This window comes from Limanda limanda, chromosome 20 (genome assembly GCF_963576545.1).
Source record: "Limanda limanda chromosome 20, fLimLim1.1, whole genome shotgun sequence".
NCBI classification, from domain to species: Eukaryota; Metazoa; Chordata; class Actinopteri; order Pleuronectiformes; family Pleuronectidae; genus Limanda; species Limanda limanda.
Window position 1 is genome coordinate 17,089,422 of NC_083655.1, and position 17,736 is coordinate 17,107,157.

Consider the following 17,736-nt stretch of genomic DNA (forward strand, 5'->3'; position numbering starts at 1 on the left):
TTCACCTGAACTCCCCTCAGAGCCACTCAAGTGTTTCTATGCAAATTGTCCTACAGAAAGTCGCTGCTCACTGCGCTCACACACTTTAACAGATGGATGCATGAATGTGTTTGGACTGTTTATTTGTGTTGTAATGAGAGGCTTTAATCAGCGGTGTCAGGCATTTGAAGCGTTCCTCTGAGTGTGCGCAACCCCCCCCCCCCCCCCCACTCTCATATACACACACACACAACTCTGTGATTTATGTGAAACATTAAAGGCAATCATGTTGGGCCGGGCCTCCTCCTTTGTATTGCACAGGCTGTTATGAAATATGGACAAGCCAAGCTGTCCCTTGATACACAAGCACACACACAAACACACATACATATCCTTGTGTGCACCTGCTTTTGCTTAAATATGAATAATTGGCAACACGTAGTGATTAATGCTTATTTTTTTCCCAGCACATAAGCCTCACTCATGTGTAAGTACTTTTTCATAGATTGATGGACATTTATAGACACTCATACTCACACTCATACAAATCCCCAGGGTCGAACATTGCTTTGATATAAAAAGTTGTTAGTTTAGAGGCGAAGAACATCTTTAGCCATTCACTCTGATGTAATTCTACCATCTTGGATGTCGCTGCAGCTCTGTGTCTGTGTTCTGTCTGGTCTGTGTTGCTATAAAGAACCTTTTTCAATAAGAGCGGATTAAGTCTGATTTTGAAAATCTACCATGCCCTCCTCTACACAAACACACACACAGACAAACATAGACTCAGACACACACACACACACACACACACACACACACACACACACACACACACACACACACACACACACACACACACACACACACACACACACACACGCACACACAGACACATAAAAACAGTATGGAAGTACAATGAAGTATCTGTAGGATGGGATACCACCCTTAAATAGCCCTATGGCTCTCTGTGACTGACCATTCTTCACACGCATACATTTATTTTAGTCCAAACGTTTTTTCCTCCTCCTGCGGGGGTGTTGTTGGTGGTGTAGAAAGACTCTGTTTGTCTTTGGTTATCTATGTCTACTTACAACTAGACAAGTGGTGGAATGCAGTTGTTGATCAGGCAATTGGACACACATACCGGCTCCAACGAATGTAACCCAGAAAGATAAATTCTGAAAGAGAAGTGTGAAGGGAGGGGAAAAAACTGAACGGAGAATACCTAGCTGTAGAATTACAGAAATATAAGAAAATTCAAACTGACAGAGCAGGAAAAAAAGATATATGTTTGGATGAAAAACAATTATTTTGAAAGGGCGATACAGCAATTTCTATGCATCTGTATATCTGGCAGAAAATCTTCATTTCCATACAATAACCTCTTTATGGTAAACAGGATAGGTACAGTGATATCGGTTGAAAAGAGTCACTTAAATACAATAATCTGACTTGCAATTCGTACGCCCACAAATTGTTTTTCATTTTCAATGCTATGACATGGTGGAAGAACACATAGAGCGTCACTGAAACAGAGAATTCGCAAACGTTGTCAGCGGCATCTTTTTGCTCAGCTGGGAGACCGAAGAGTCATAGAAGTTTCTGGTGAGAATCATTTTATCTCCATCTAGCCCGTGGCGCTGTCCCCCTCCTGGGGCACGGCCTGATGTCATGCATAAATGCATGTCATGCCTCCACAATGCGGGACACGCCACTCTTCCACCCGGCATGAACCATCTTGACTCCCATCCTCCCCCCTCCTGCACCTCTACCCACTGTTTTCACACCGTCGGTGGCAGAATTAGGGCTGGCCTCCCTCCATGGCTGCAGCCAATCAACAACCCAACCCCCCCTGGGTGGAAATCAATTGGTTCTGTGTGTGCAAGCCCTTGACCAATGGAGTGAAAGCAGAGAGATGTCATATCTTGCTGTGACCTGTAAGAGGCAGAGTCCCTCTAAAAGGCAGTGAGATGTGCAGCTGCATTACGAGTTGTGTTATTCTGAAGACACATTCCCCCCACGGTGGTGAATCCTAAGATCTTACTCATTCTCTGATGAATCTCGGGTTGCAGTCTTTCTCTTAAAACTCTTAAAACCCCTTTCCTTTCCTTAAGAGATGCATCAAATTGTAGATTCTGGTTCAAAAGAGGTCTGGCTGAGCAGGGAAAGCGCTGACTGACATTACAGGTTGCAGATAATGAGTTCCGGGGGGAAGGAGATAATCGTCTGGCGTTGAGCTTGAAGCTGGAGGAATGACGGGAGAATATCCTCCCATACCTCTTGGGTCGGTGTCCCTGGAAACCGGTGGTGGCAACGTTACGCAGAGGCCACTCGACGATAACGAATGCCCCTTTAATGCCTGTTAACGATCGCTGGGTCACAATGCGATTTGTAAGGAAGAGGGGAGAAAAAAGACACTCTCGCTCCCTTTTTCTTTCTCTGACTGTCTTATTGGATTTTTTTACAAGGCATCTGTGTGTGTCACCCCGGGAAGAGAATGTTTACTCGCCACAGCTGCAACAACAGTTAGCTGGCGAGGAGGACAGACAAATCCGACAGCCTCACCTTTTCTAACAAGGAGCTATTAAAATTACATGCCACTGTCAGGGTTTTGCCCTTGGTGCTGCACTGTGTAGAAATCATGCACTTCTTCTTATTGGCATGGCCTTGCCTTTGACAGGGAGGGGAGAAGATAGACAAGGAGCATTGTGTGTGTGTGTGTGTGTGTGTTTGTTCTCATCTTACCTTTCTGCTGTGTACTTTTTGCCACCAATAAGAGGATAATATTGTCTCTCGGCTCTGAATAAATGTGTATTTTCTGCGACGCTTTACGGATGGTCACAATGAAAGGCAATGGGTGGAGGCATGGTTATTTATTTACTTCCCCACAGCAACCAATACGGTTTGGAGGCAGTGGGGCTCAGACACCACATCAGGCCTCTGCAGGGGACATCGCCCTGGGAGATTTGGATTAACTTTCAGGTCCGCTGAGCAGAAACGATAATGATTCTTTTTTGTCTGCCCTTGAAATTATCCTCTCATCACTTACTCAAATTGATAGATGCAGTCTTTCTTTTTCCTCCTCTCTGGCTCACCTGTTCCATTTGCAGGTTTGAATAATGCCAGAAGATGTAACCGCTCATATGAGGAGTGCATCATGTGAGGGTTAAACCATTCGGTCCCTGGCATCAATGGATTTACTTTTTAAGAACCACAGATAAGAGAAAAGAGTAGACAGCTCCTGCTCCCTAAGTCAGACACTTCCTGTGAGCAAACCACAAAATTCCCCTCAGAAGATGTCAAAACAGATTTGCTTCTCTCAAATCTGCTCCCCAGATTAAATGATTGTAACAATCAAACAGGCTTTGAGGCTTTGCATAATTTTATTTTTCTCACTGTTTGGAAATTCTGTCCTGGACTTTTTTTTTTTACTCTACACTGTTGTGCCGCAGCCTTGAAGTATTATTACCCTGTAAAATCAATGAAGATGATGTATGAGGCACCGACTGCTAGTAGTATAAACCCTTCTGTTTTCAGTGCTCTAAGATGATGTATCATATTGAATGGAGTACATATTTACTGACTTCTTTTCAGGTAAAGCTAGAATACATGCAGTAAAAGCAGATATAACACAGTATGCCGAATGTGCATCAGTATATAAAAGCATTTAGTTTTATGAGATGCTGTCAGCTGATGTGTGACCCAGGACACTTTGATTGAACACTTCAATTTCACTCTCAATGTTTCATCGCATCAGTGGCTAGCACAGCATTAATAAAGCATATATTATATTTGGCTGACACGTGTTTGAGTGTCTAAATGAGGTTTAATGACCAATCAGACATTATCAAGACCAAACAATGATGAATCACACAAATCAGCTGGAGCTTGGAAAGAAGCCTAAAGATCATATCTGGTTTCTGTGTGCAAATCACAATACGTCTGATCAACACAGCATCTTGCTCAGCTATTGTGTTTGCACTCATTTAATCTTAACTAAACATCTCTCTACCCAGGTGGTTCTGCGATCTCCATCTCTCTGCACCTCTGTTCTTTGTCTTTTGAGGGGCCCCTCTGCATTTCTGTATTCATCACTCTTACCTGCTGTCCGCCACAGCGAGATAGATGCTTAGGAACGGATCATTAAACAGAGCTTTGGTCCGGGGGACTGAGGCAGAAAAAGATCAGAGCTTTTTGAGGAGGTAAATGGCGTATCATTGTTCACCTGCTTGAATGGGGAAGTCCAGGTGTTGCTTAAATGGTGACTAATGCAAGTCAAATAGTCATTCATGTTAATAATCTTGATTCAAAGATCCCGTTTCTTCTGGAAAGAGATAATATGTCCACAATTGAGAGCAATGATATGATATGTAACAATTATTGAGTAGATTGTCTAAAAATTTCTAGACCTATGTTATGAATGACAAAGGAAAATCACACTGGAAACCAGTTAGTCAGTCTGTTCTTTGGTTTTGCTGGGCAGTGGTGTTGAATAAAACAACTCCCATTGTTCAGTGTTGCTTCACGATGTCATCAAACGAGGTCTGTTACAAGTTGTATACTCATAATATACTTAATTCACTTAGCTGTTGCAGTTTGCAATGAAAAATTATTTGAAACAATGCCATCCAGACTTCTGGGTGGTATTTTTAATGCTGTACAGCCACATCGCAATAAAACTGGCTGGTCAGTCTTTTAGGTCAAATGAAGTTCTCTTTGCCAAACTGCAGTGTAGTTCCTCCATTGTCATTCTCTCCATAACTTGCTGCTGCCAATCAATATCTTATTATCAAGCTTCAACAACCTCACTCTCAATACAAGGATCCTGATGCCAGTCCTAATTAATGCCAAGGTGCCAATACTGGCTCAAGAGTTGCCATAGAAACAGCTGAGTTTATTTCCTCCCTCCTGACCGAGATGAACCAAAAATCATTCCTGTTTTCTATCCGATTCCCTTCGTTTCTCAGACGAGACACATAGTTTCAGAGACAGGGTTGAAAATCAGTAGTTTGTACTTGAAACAAACATTGATGCAACAGATTTCCGATCTCTTTCTGCCAAGAAAGTGTTGAGTTTAGAAATATTACATTGTGGTTTGTGCATCATTGACTGTGTGGTGGATAATCCTGTGCTCCCCTGTAGTCCCCACTGGCAGGACTAGGGGTTTCAACAGGAAGGGCAGAGCCATGTTGGTAAACCGGCAAGTGTCTCAAGCCGTCTAATAACTCTGGTAGGATTGTCCCTTTCCTCTGCCTCTGCTTGGATGTGGAACCTGCTACTCAAGCCACTGGCGATGGGGGAATAGCCTTTCATACGGGAGCTGCCCAGGATCCTGCTCAGTCTAATCCGCCAATATGTTTCACTATGACAAATCTCTAACCGTATTGATGTCGATCCAGAATGAGGACAAAAGTGCTGAGGGCAGAAGTTTGTCTCCCCTAAGGTTATCTTGTGTTGTTAGGTGGGTTGGCATAAGAAGAGGCTGAGAAAAAATTGGAAGAAGAATAGAAGGAGGTGAATTTTCCTTAGGAAGTTAATGAAAGTCTTTGAAGCGAGGTGAGGGAAGCTGTCACCTGCCCTGGTGATAGATAGCAGGTTCACTATTATTAGCATTCTCAGCCCCTGCCTGGAGTTTTATGCCTTAGTAGAGCCATTTGTTGATTAATTAATCAGGTAATGTATGCTATCTGTGCTACAAAGGAACCCACATATCACTCCCTCTGCCTCTCCTGGGCCCCCTGCACAACCACAAAGTCAGATATCCCACCAGGCCACAGCCCATTCAAAAGATTACAATTCCAAAGCAGCCCCTACCACACAGAAGCCAATTCCACAAAGCTCCCGGTTGCTTTTAATGTAAAGTAGAATAATAAACATCTATGAGGGAAACAGTCTCCCATTTCATGAATTTATTCACTTCCACTGGCCCAAAGTCAACCTTGTCTGATGTGATTTTTTTCCTGCTTTCAGAGAAAGTTTTCAAACTGTCAAATAAAGCTCAGCTACGAGGAAGGTAAAAATAAACTCGAAGTGAAGCAGCGTGGTGCTGGGAGACCGCAGAGCTTAATGCTTTCTCCTGGGCCGCCGCCTGAAATTGAACGGGACCGCAAGAAAAAAAAAAGCCCATGTGGAACATCGTAATCGACATCTATGTGCAGTGCGAGTACACAGCGTTACCTTATGCAATATGAACACTCAATAAACATACAGCCCTTTGCTGTGATTATATTTATTGAATTTCCTTCACTTGTGGCCTCGTGCCCCTGTGCCCGTACACGTTCTCTTATTGCCCTGTCTGTACAATCATCACATTTGTTCATATAGGTGGCCTGGTCTCCAACAACCTGACAATCATAAGTCAACAATCAAAAGCACAAGGTTTGCACTCCTCACATTTTTTAAATTGAGTTTTCACATTTGGAGCCGGTTAAAGTGCAAACCTTAAGTAGTTCCACATTCAGAATGTTAGGTTTCTTGCACAGCATTTCAGTTCATGTAAATATTTGACCTTTACCAATTTCTAACCAAACATTCTCAGCTTTTCCCACAGGCAGTATTTTGCCAAGTAGGATTTATATATTGTTTTTTCTCCAGGTTACCTCATATTCTCCAACTGTGGCTGAGTGTCTTGTTCTCCGCTTTTCATTTGAGATGTAATGAAAAACTGAGAAAGCTTTTTCAAACCCATCGGTTGGGGAAGTTGAAACTGAACGAAGGATGCTGCGCACATTCCTTTCTCTAAGATTTCAACTTTTACCTTACTTCAAGTCGGATTGGGTTTCAATTTATGGCCTTTGTTGAACCTCTTGTGCTTAATCCAACCAAAGTGATTAAATTCTGAGAATGAGTTGAGCCAATACCATACCCAGTTTGTAAGCAACCACAATAACCTTAAGTGCAACAATCATGTCTACCCTCGCTTCTTTCATATAAAAATTCCTCAAATAACACTTCTCATACGTTATCAACATATGTAGATATAGTGATCAGAGAAACCTATTCAATTTGCAGGTGCATATATATATATTGAGAACCACACACCAGCAATGGTGATTAGTGATTAGTGGATACAGTGACATTGAGTCTACTGTATATGGTGTGCAGATGTGCTTCTGCATGTGCAAAATGACCGTTGTGTGTACTTCCTGGATATCTGTCTTTAATACATCCTTTTTCTGTATCCTGCCATTTCGGACTTCCTCCACAGCTGGCCCCATTGTGGCGCAGCAGGAAATTACATCACACTTTCACGATATTGCCTTTCCTGTTCTGTCGCATCAGAGAGTTTAACTTTTATCCCTAAATTCTGTGCACATGTATAAAGTTGGCATCTGATCCTAGTGTTACCCACAAGCACACTGTTGTGAGTAATACAGTGGAGTCCGACTATGGAGTTGTCCATTTATTATCCGTGGGTTTGTGAGTGTGCAGCCCTGTAAATGCACCATACTCCTGTCAACTGCATTTTCATTCCTCATCATCATCATTTCCCCACACCCCTCACACAGCCACAGACTCCACTCATTCATTTGCCGAGCGGCAAGCTTGGCTGACCAGAGGAATTTGCGATCACCGGCTTGACTTATTCTCACCTGCAGTAAGGCTGTCACGGATTTACCGCAACCGGCGTGTCACTCCTGTCATAAAAATGTAGAAGTTGGTGACACCGCCTAGAAACTTACAAATGATGCCGCCAGCTTGGTGGTTGCCTCCAGTTTTACATTACATTACATTCCGACCGTTTGCAGGTAGTTTGTTCCCTCCACGCTCAAAACTAAATCATGAGCTGTCACTGCTCCTCTCACTCAGTAAACTCTGCGGCTGAGGGACGGAGTGGGGAGCCTTCCCCATCTCTAAAAAAGTCTGCTTCAGACTTTCTTTTAACACTGCATGCCATGCTAGATTGAGTTTTGTCTGGGAGGGAACTTGCTATATGGAGTTATCTTTTTATATGGCTTGCTGCATTTTGATTGCATTTATTTGAAAAAGGCCAAGTTATTCATTAGATAACGTATGGGTGCCCGAGGAGACTCCTCCTGAGCTGTCACGCCGATACAAACCCAAACTGAGGATCGTGACAGTTTGACACTTTAATTTCCTACTGAGTATTTCAAATAAAAAACCTGAACAAAGGATGAGAAATGCAGTTGTAAAAAAAAGAAAATGATCGATATTGCATTTGAAATTATTAAAGCCTGGGCCTCAATTAAATCCAGTGTGCCCTCCTCTTTTACTCAGGTTTGGAAAGCACCGGAAGGATGAGCAACCAGGAGACAGGATGGAGAGGAAGAGCTCCAGTAAATCTAAAGCGGAGGACGTGCAGGCGTCGGAGGCTGAGACCCTGCGGATGAGACTGGAACAGGAGAGGTGAGTGCTCAGACAGAGCCTTGGCTCGCTAAAAGCCGAAACAATTAAGTCCCGGCCAAACAAAGGGGGGAAAAAGACACCGCTGACTGGAAAATTAGCAAACTACCTAATTAACAAAATGGTGGCGCAAGGTCGAGAAATTCTGGGAAAGCACTCACATGTCAATTTGTGAAATGTCCCGTTCTTTTATATCAGTACATTAAATAGATCATTTATGGATTGTTGTTGCCTGTGCCATTCAGAGGCACTGACCTCCTAATGGTGCTCGTAGGCCCCTGTGGATTTGGCATGATTGAATGGTGCTCATTATAATAGCGAAATCGATGTAGCTCTGCATTTGTCTTCTCCTGCAGCTCGACCAGGTTGTTAATCGTTCAAGAATATGCTGTTCCTTTTTATCCAGGCCCTCTTGGCTCTGTGTCCTCCAGTGTTTGTGGACATCAGGACGTCCACAAGAAAAAGGCAAAAGCTTTGGTTTTGCCGCGTGCACATCATCCCTCAAAGACAAGCCCCATTTAATTCTCCAGCAGGCAAGACAATATTGGTGGCAGGCTGAATAAAAAGACAGCTTGCTGCTGCCATTGTTCTCTACCAGCCAAATGAACTCAGTAATCAAACTGCCGTTGGTAATGACAGCTAATTGAATAGAAACAATAGGGCTTGATACCGTTCCCTCTTACGGCGAAGAGAGAGAGAAGGATGGATGGCTGCTGAAAATGCACGGTACCACAAACACAAACAAGTGTGAACAGACACACACACACACACACACACACACACACACACACACACACACTCAGAAAGGGCCTCTTCCCTGCTGAATAGAACATCTGGAGGCCTCACTCAAAAAGCTGGAGCACATTTCTTTTCAGTATTCAACTATGACTTGCAATGAAGGTCCTCCCAAAATGTGGGTGCAGACCCCTCTGGCTGAGGGCCCAACCTATTTCCCTCAGTGCACCCTGGAGACCAGTGTGCCTGGCTCTCCATCCAGATCTCTCCCCTTGAGCTCCCAGACGACTGTCATCCTAAGCAGCAGAATCAACACAGATGCATGGTGGGCATGAGATATGTAGAGTACATGCCCTCAACTCCCCCCTTCCCCACACAGACACACCCACAATTTAAATCTTGCTCATACTTTTCTTCTTTCACCGCTGTCAACCAATTTCTTTGTGCGCTACTTTGTCTTACAGCACATTCTCATTCCTTGTCTTGTTTGTGTCCGTTCTGCATGTGTGAGCTCCAGTCCCAACCTGGGAAACCTAATTCTTTCCTTTTGTACCTGCTCCAAAATCCCATCACTCAGTCAGGCCAGGATTGTCCCTCGGTTAATGGAAAGTGAATCCTGAGGGAAACGGTGGTGGGTAATAATAAACCAACCTGCCATGAAGCCAAGTCGATATTCAAAGCATTAGAGTTCAGCAGGACGACAGCTCAGAAATCCATTACGTCTTGTATTTTTTGGTTGCGCTACTATATTACACTCCCTGGGTGCTACATTTAATTGTCGTAGGTCTCCGCTTTAGGTACACACTCAGATTGATTGCATTTCTGCCACGGAGACGGGACCATTTCAGAGTGCGTTTATGAAATTATGGATCGGTCCGTTACGGGTTTCCCGAAGCTGGCAATCGTCAAGCCAGCACAATGTGTCAGCACGATATGGGATGGGCTGCAGCCAAAACCCCAGCTCGGCTGACATTAGCGATCATTAATTAATGCAGACGGTTTGACAGGGGCTTTTAGTGATTCAAAATAGGAGTCAGGGAAGAGGTGAGGCAAATTAATTCATAAAACCTGCCATTTTTGCCCTGCAATAAGGCAGCTATAGTCATATATTTAAAACTGTGACCTTGATATGATTCATGCAATTTATGGTTTGGCCATTTTTAGTCCTTACAGACCTGACCTGTTTATTATTAATGAAAATGTTCTTCTAATTGATATCTTGTCAGCTGCTTATGGAAGCAGCATTAAAGATGATAGAGAATTGAGTGCATAAAACTTTGACTTAATTACCACTGCACAGTGCAGTTCATCGACCTGGTGTAGTGGTTATCAGAGGCATTTGTTTTGTTGGCAGATTTTATACGGCTCTTCTGATTGGTTGATTCATGTCTCATCAAAGCAGCATTAGAGCCTGTGGTTAGGCTGATCTTAATCACTGTCCAGCCCAGCAGTGGCAGCCTTTACTCTGGGTTCTTTATGCCTGTGGACAGCACCCAAGACAGCCCTGCCTGATTGGCTCATGTTGAGAGGACTGAGAAGACAACAAGCTCTCTGATTGGACCCTGGGTGGTTGGAGAGAAGCCGTGTCTTTGCCTGTTGCCTCATTCATGCAGGGCCATTGGGGAGAGGAGAGGGAAAGAAAGGAACACAGGGCAGGTGGTGTTGGTGGAGCTTCTATCGTTCTCTGACTTATCACTGCACATGTTAGCCCTGAAACTACATTTTCCGGCCAAAGTAGGGAGCACACAAAGACAACCTAACAATGTTCCCTCCTCATTTTCGTCCTGAACTGAACTTCATTCTCTCTGTATGTCTCTGTGGCAGCTGATTATGATGTCCATTCTCTCTTATCTGCATGGCTTTGGCTGGCTTCTAATCAGCGGCCACCACGCCACTGCCACTCTCCTTGTTCCCATTTCCCAGACCACAGTAGAACACATTACTGCCTGTTTTTCCTCGACAGTGACTCGCTTCCTCTTGTTTGTTGTTTGACTTCTTGCTGACTCGAACGGTATTTCAAAGATCGGTCAGCACAATTTATTTTTGACAAGCATGGATGGAGAATTGGGTTTTTTATTGAAGTTTTTTTCTTATACCATGCTTCCATCAATTATCTTATGCATATTGGAGGTCACAAAGGCAGTCTTTTTCTCCAGCCACACTTTCCTGCTCCTGGGGGATTCTGAGGCATTCCTGGGCCAGATGGGATATGTAATCCCTCCAGCGAGTTTCACATCTACTCCTAGGTTTGTTCCCAGATGGGCGAGTAAACCTCCAGTGGAAGGCGCCCACGGGGCCTCCTGATTAGATGCTCGAAGTATCTTAAGTGTCTCTTTTTGACATGAAGGAGCAGCAGTTCTTCTTTAAGCTGAGTCCAGGCACCCGACTGATGAAACTCATTTCGGCAGCTTGTATTCCCAATCTTCTTTCAGTCACTACCCAGAGCTTATGACCATTGGTGAGGGTTGGAATCTAGATCGACTGGTAAATTGAAGGTTTTGCTTTAGTTTTTTCTTCACCACAGTCCAGTACAACACTCACAGTACTTCTGACGCCGCACCGACCCACCGGCCCATCTCGTGCTTCATCTTCTCCTAACTCATGAAAAAGACTCAGAGGTACTTAAACGTCTTCAGTTGCGGCAACAACTCACCCCAGTGCAATCTACTGTCGGGCAGAGAATCATGCCTTTGGACTTGGAGGTGCTGCTGCTTGTCCCGACCACTTCACACTCGGCTGCGGCTGCCCCAGTGCACATTGGAGGTCACCGTCTGATGAAGCCAACAGAATCACATTATTTAGAAAAATCAGGGACACAGTTTTGAGGTTCCCAAGCCAGCACACTCCTCACCATGGCTGCACCTTGAAATCCTGCAAATGAAAATCACAGAACAGAATTGGTGACAAAAGGCATTCCTAGGGGAGTCCAACACGCACAGGGAACATGTTTGACCTTGTGCAGAGGATACTTGGATTCTTATACCATGTTCATTGTAAAAAGGGCTACAAGCAGATCCTTTCCTTTCCTTTTTTCTGTCCCATGTGATCATGGCACCAACATTATCATTCCTCTTTGTCAAACCATCTCATTATTTCAGTATCCTATTTCATTCTCATTTGCATAGTGAGTTCAAAGGAACTTACTATTGGCTTATTTGGAAGTGTAATTACATTTGTAATTACATGGATACCTACAGCAAGTTAATGTGAATATTAATAGTGTGAATTGACACCATGAAACTTGCACAATTATCTTTTCTGATTACATTATGCTGTTATGGGCCAAGTGTCAACACAAAAGATGGGCTATTGGAGGTTTGTGATTCTGCCCAGACAGCTGCGTGCAGAGCCATTTACTGCACTTTGATTAGATTCAGAATCATTCTGCCCTACATCTGCACTTCAGAACAATAGACCATGTTTTGATAAGGGGGTATTGAAAAGAAAAATCTATTCAAGGCGTCTGGATGAGAAAGTAAGAGTGCAAATACATTCTGTTTCATCCACCATGGTAACAATGCATATTGAGGAGGCAGGCTTTCGAACCTCTAAGTGTGCTGACTTCAAAATGAGTGTCTGAGAATACAGACAGCCGCCCCCCCCCCCTCTTTGGGTAGATTAAACATTGACAAACACATGGAGGAGTCTGTTGGTGAGATTTATTCAGAAGGACTTGAGGTTAGTTGACATGTTTTTACCAGTTTACACCAGGCCCCACATTCTACCATTAGAATGAATTTAAGCAGTTGCTTTCACGTTTACTCATTGAAAAGAACCCTTAGCAAGATTCTAGTTACAAATCCAGTTTTAGTTACTGTGATTGTGCAGTTTTCCCTTTTAGTCCAGTGAATGAATGACAAAAAACTACATAAAAGGAATAGGGATTTGGAGGATAAAGACAGAATTATGTCATCTGGCAGACACATGAATTTCTTGAAGATATGGTCAGTCGCTGAATTAGTCGTTGAACTTCTACTGCCCTGAAAACCTCATCATTAGTCTGTCTAGACTCTCCAGCCAGGAGGAAATGCCTTTCCACTGCACTGTTATGAAGGAGTGAGTAAGCATTGTAATTTTTTATTCATATTTTAATTAAAGGTAGATGTGAGGTTAATTCTTTTTGTACGAATATAGAGCGTAGCACTGACAATACAAAAAGACACAAAAGAAACCAAGTAATTACTCATGTAATACTGGAAGTATCTTTCATCCTGACATCTGTGTAAGTACTGCAGGGCCTGTTGCCTGCCTGACTGCTTGGCCTGCATTCATCTAAATGGTAGATTTCTTTAGAGCATCATCCAAACAACTTCACTTAAATCAGCTGTTACAGAAACATGTGGTGGGGTCAATGTGTAATGATGTGACGCAAATGTTTTGTGTGTCTAAATTACATACAAAGTGAGGATTTATGTACAGATATAGTGTTGTACTATATATATATATATTTCACATCAGTAACTATATAGCAAAGCGATGTTTGAAGCTTTGTTGAGAACAGCTCATCAAACACTTTTGCAGTTCCCAATGCACCTCTGTGGTTCCTCAGCGATAAACCCGCCACTGTTGATGTCAAGTTGATGAGCATTTGTCAAGACAATTGAAATAAAGATATAGACAGATGTTGTTCCATTTATAAAACAAAACAATTTAATCCACAGAGGGGCTGCTTCTCACCTTTTTGAAATAAAATCCTCCCAAGCTTACGGCGTTCAAAATTGCAGTGTCCCTTCTTCTTGTAGTGTCTGGTAAGAAAAGAAGAGAGGAAAAGGGCTAGTAATTGGGGCTGTAGAGTAATAATGTGTTTAGTGTGGGCAGCACTTTCCTCGGTGTTAACATGCTGGGCCATTAATTGGCTAATGGAGTATATATATGGTACAGTGCGGGGGTGGTCTCTCAGGAGAAAGTGGGGGAAGGAGGGGAGTTGGACATGGAGCAGCAGTTGCAGGTTGCCCAAGAAGAAAGCATTTAACTGGTGTGAAAGTTTTGAGCTAATAAGCATAAAAACAGCGAAGAAAAGTCATAGGGGGGAGGGGGGGAATGTTGGACACAGTGGAAGTGTTTTATCACAGGTGTTTTTACGTTTCAGCTTTTAAAACAGATGGTGGACTAGTGGCAGAAACATGGACTATGGGCAGAAAAGGTCTCTGGTTCGTCTCTGGTTCGACTCCACGGAGAAACAACAAAAAGACGAACCTGGATTGATCTGTCCAAAAATTGAAAGATTCTCCCTACCCTGTCTAGTGCCCCTGAGCAAGGCACCTTACTCCCCCAACATCTGCTCCCCGGGCGCCGTACATGGCTGCTCACTGCTGTGTGTGTCCTGCACCAGATGGGTTAAAAGCAGAGGTTAAATTTCCCTCCTTGCATGAGTGTGCTTGTGCATGTCTGTGCATGTGTTTGGGACAAATAAATGTATCTTAATCCTTAATCCTTAAAGGTTGTGAAAAGATCATGGGTTTGGATAATTATCTTTAAAAAAACAAATTAATTGGTTGACAAAAACAAGTGTCTGCAGCCGGACTAGTATATCTGTGACACTGTACTTAACACAGCTAAACACACAAAGAAATATTAGGCAAATTAAGATTTTTACCTAATGATGCAAAAGGAAAGATCCTTTAAAATTCATCCTCAGAGCAACAAGGCTGCCTCTACCAAATCTCACAGCAACTTAATGAGATTCAGAAGAACACTCATCATCTGTAAACCGAGACAAACATTTGTTTACAGTTCTTCTCGTGAATCTTATGGTAGTTTATAGCTCTCCTTTCCATAATGGGACATCTGGATGAAAGGTAACTGGATCATCAAAGTCAGTTTGATTCACCCTTTACAGACAGAAAATGCTAGTTTCCTTTGTTTAATGTTAAGACACATTTTGATTTATTGTTTCATTCTTGACACATCATGACAATCGCAGCATAAATGTAGCGTTCCAATGGCAGATTGCCAAAGAGACCCACTGCTACCTGTATGATACAGCATTTCTGTCTGACAGCCAGAACAAGTTGAAATAGGCCTCACAGCAGATTGACAGGTTTGGATTGTGGATACGTTTTCTCCACAAACACACGGACAGAAAGGTTTGTTTTACAAAAGGGCCATGACCTCTCCTCTGAAAATGTGATTGGTGTCATTGCGAGGAAATGTAAGCTTATTTTGAAAGTTGATGGATGTATAAAAGCAAATTAGGTACAATGCAGGATGGCTTTGACTGTAACAACACTTATGACAAAAGCATGAGTCACATCTGTGGCATTTGCTTGTTAATACCCTTTTATTGAAATGCACCTATTAGCTTTATCAATGTCCGACTCTTGAGCCCTGAAAGAGAAGTCTCTCTCTCTTTTAGCTTTGTGTCGCCAGTCTAGCCGAGGCCATTATCTCATCCCAAATGTCAATATCGCCGTTCTTATGAATTAGATTAGTCCATAAAACGCCAGAGGGTCTTGAGATCCCAGTGGACTTCTGTGAACCTGTGGTAACATCATTGTCTGGTCCTTTCTGGCAGAGATCTGACATCACTTTAGCCAGATGGCAGGTGAAAGGGCTTCTGGGAATTAGATTTTTCCTCCTTGTGTGGCCTGTGTTCTCTTTCTTGACCGCACAAGCTAAAGTAAGACCACACCGGGTGTGCACAGCTGTGATGTGATTTGATCATTTCCATACTGTACCTGGTCTGAAACAATGCAGAAATACAGGAAAAAGGCTAAGAGGCTTTATGGATGACTGCATATAATGTAACATTGCATCAGGCCTCCATCAGAATCTCATTGTGGAGATAATGCTGAGAAAATGGGATTTTGGACGGCTAAAAATAAACAAGGCGGTCTATGGGTAAGATGTGGGAATTGGGTTAATCCAGCACTGAAAAATGGTGATTGTTTGAAATGTGATTACTGTTATTAAAATACACAGACATGGGGGAGAAAATGGGGCTAGCGGGGATTCTAGTTCTGTTCCAAGCCTGTCAGTCATCTGTGAAGAGCAGCAGGGGGTCAGAGGTCAGCTATGACCTGAGGTAATCGGGAAGTCTAGGAATAGTGGGAGGTGGCGTGCTTGTATGAATGTGTGTGGATGTGTGTTACCCTACAGCAGTACTGCAACATCTGGAACCAGTGAGCAGTCTGGTGGCTGCTGCCAGGGTCACCGCAGTAGGAGGTCAACTCCCCCCTCTCCGCCTGTCCTCAGCCCTTCTCCCCACTCCCCAACGTCCACCTCCCGTATCCTACAATGCCAGCACATGCGAGACCATGACTGAGTCTTGTTAGCTGCGGACAGATGGGCATTCACATGGAACCGTTCTCTGAGACAGGAAAGGTCCTGTGAAAGGCTCTGTTGTGTGGAAGTGGTCCTGGGGAGAGGAAGGCGTGGGATGGAGGATGAGGGGAGCTAACTGTCTCCCTCCCACCTCCTCTTGTTCGGGGACCTGTGGAATAAGATCAGTGCACATATCTCAGCCCTCTAATGGCTCATGGAAAGCTGCATATTTGAATAATATTGCATGCTCTGTTGCACCTAATTAGATCTTGTTCTTGGACCAGCTACATTCAGAATTCTTGGAACCCTGGTGCTATCAAGCGAACAAGCTCACATTTCCAACAGTTTTGAGTGGAACCATTGTAATCAAGGATGTGTCATCAACTTAGGGCACTGCACAAAGCACAATGAAGCGTTTTTCAAACTGTTGAATATGACGCGCACATTGATGTCATCACTGTTCACAAACATTCTACTTCATGGTTCCAGCTGGGAACCAATGTTTTTGGTTCTGAACTAACTTATACATGTTCAAAATGTTCCAAGGGTTCAGAATGAGGTGTGCGAAAGGGAACCATCAAACTCTTTCCATATAGATGGAAAAGCAGTATAAATGGTGTCTGTAACTACAGGGCCAGTTCATTTTCTCTATCCTTATTTCCTATTACCAGACATGAAAGCTACTTTAGAAGTTAAAGTGAGCCTCTCTCAAGTCTGGACTGATCTAAATCTAAGATTAAACTTAAAGCTGCTTTGAGCCTCTCTGAGTCTTCAATGGAATATTATGCTATGACCTTTTGTCTTTTTTGCCCTATCTCTTTTGGCTGTGTATCCCATCACTTACAAGTTAATACCTCAAATACCATTAAATATCTCTTTGTTTCTCCTAATAGATACATTTATTGGCCACAATGTAATGCATGCCGTTTTCAAGTTATCATATTTGTCTGTTCCCTGTGAAAACTTTATGAAAACGTTTCCTGTCTTATAAATGAAATAAATTAATGTTTTTCCATCCACAGAGCTGGAACAATAATTGTAGATACACTTTGTGAGCATCAGTCTGGACTGATCTAAATCTAAGATTAAACTTAAAGCTGCTTTGAGCCTCTCTGAGTCTTCAATGGAATATTATGCTATGACCTTTTGTCTTTTTTGCCCTATCTCTTTTGGCTGTGTATCCCATCACTTACAAGTTAATACCTCAAATACCATTAAATATCTCTTTGTTTCTCCTAATAGATACATTTATTGGCCACAATGTAATGCATGCCGTTTTCAAGTTATCATATTTGTCTGTTCCCTGTGAAAACTTTATGAAAACGTTTCCTGTCTTATAAATGAAATAAATTAATGTTTTTCCATCCACAGAGCTGGAACAATAATTGTAGA

The 17,736-nt window shown here is 42.9% G+C and overlaps 1 protein-coding gene across 1 annotated transcript in view; it reads left to right on the forward strand.

Moving 5' to 3' along the window:
• LOC133026865 (partitioning defective 3 homolog) overlaps window positions 1–17,736 on the forward strand; it is a 345,261-nt gene that overhangs the window by 252,988 nt on the left and 74,537 nt on the right. Inside the window, exon 20 of the mRNA XM_061093848.1 lies at window positions 8,221–8,349. Within this exon, the coding sequence (XP_060949831.1) occupies window positions 8,221–8,349 (129 nt within the window). The remainder of the gene's footprint in view (window positions 1–8,220; window positions 8,350–17,736) is intronic.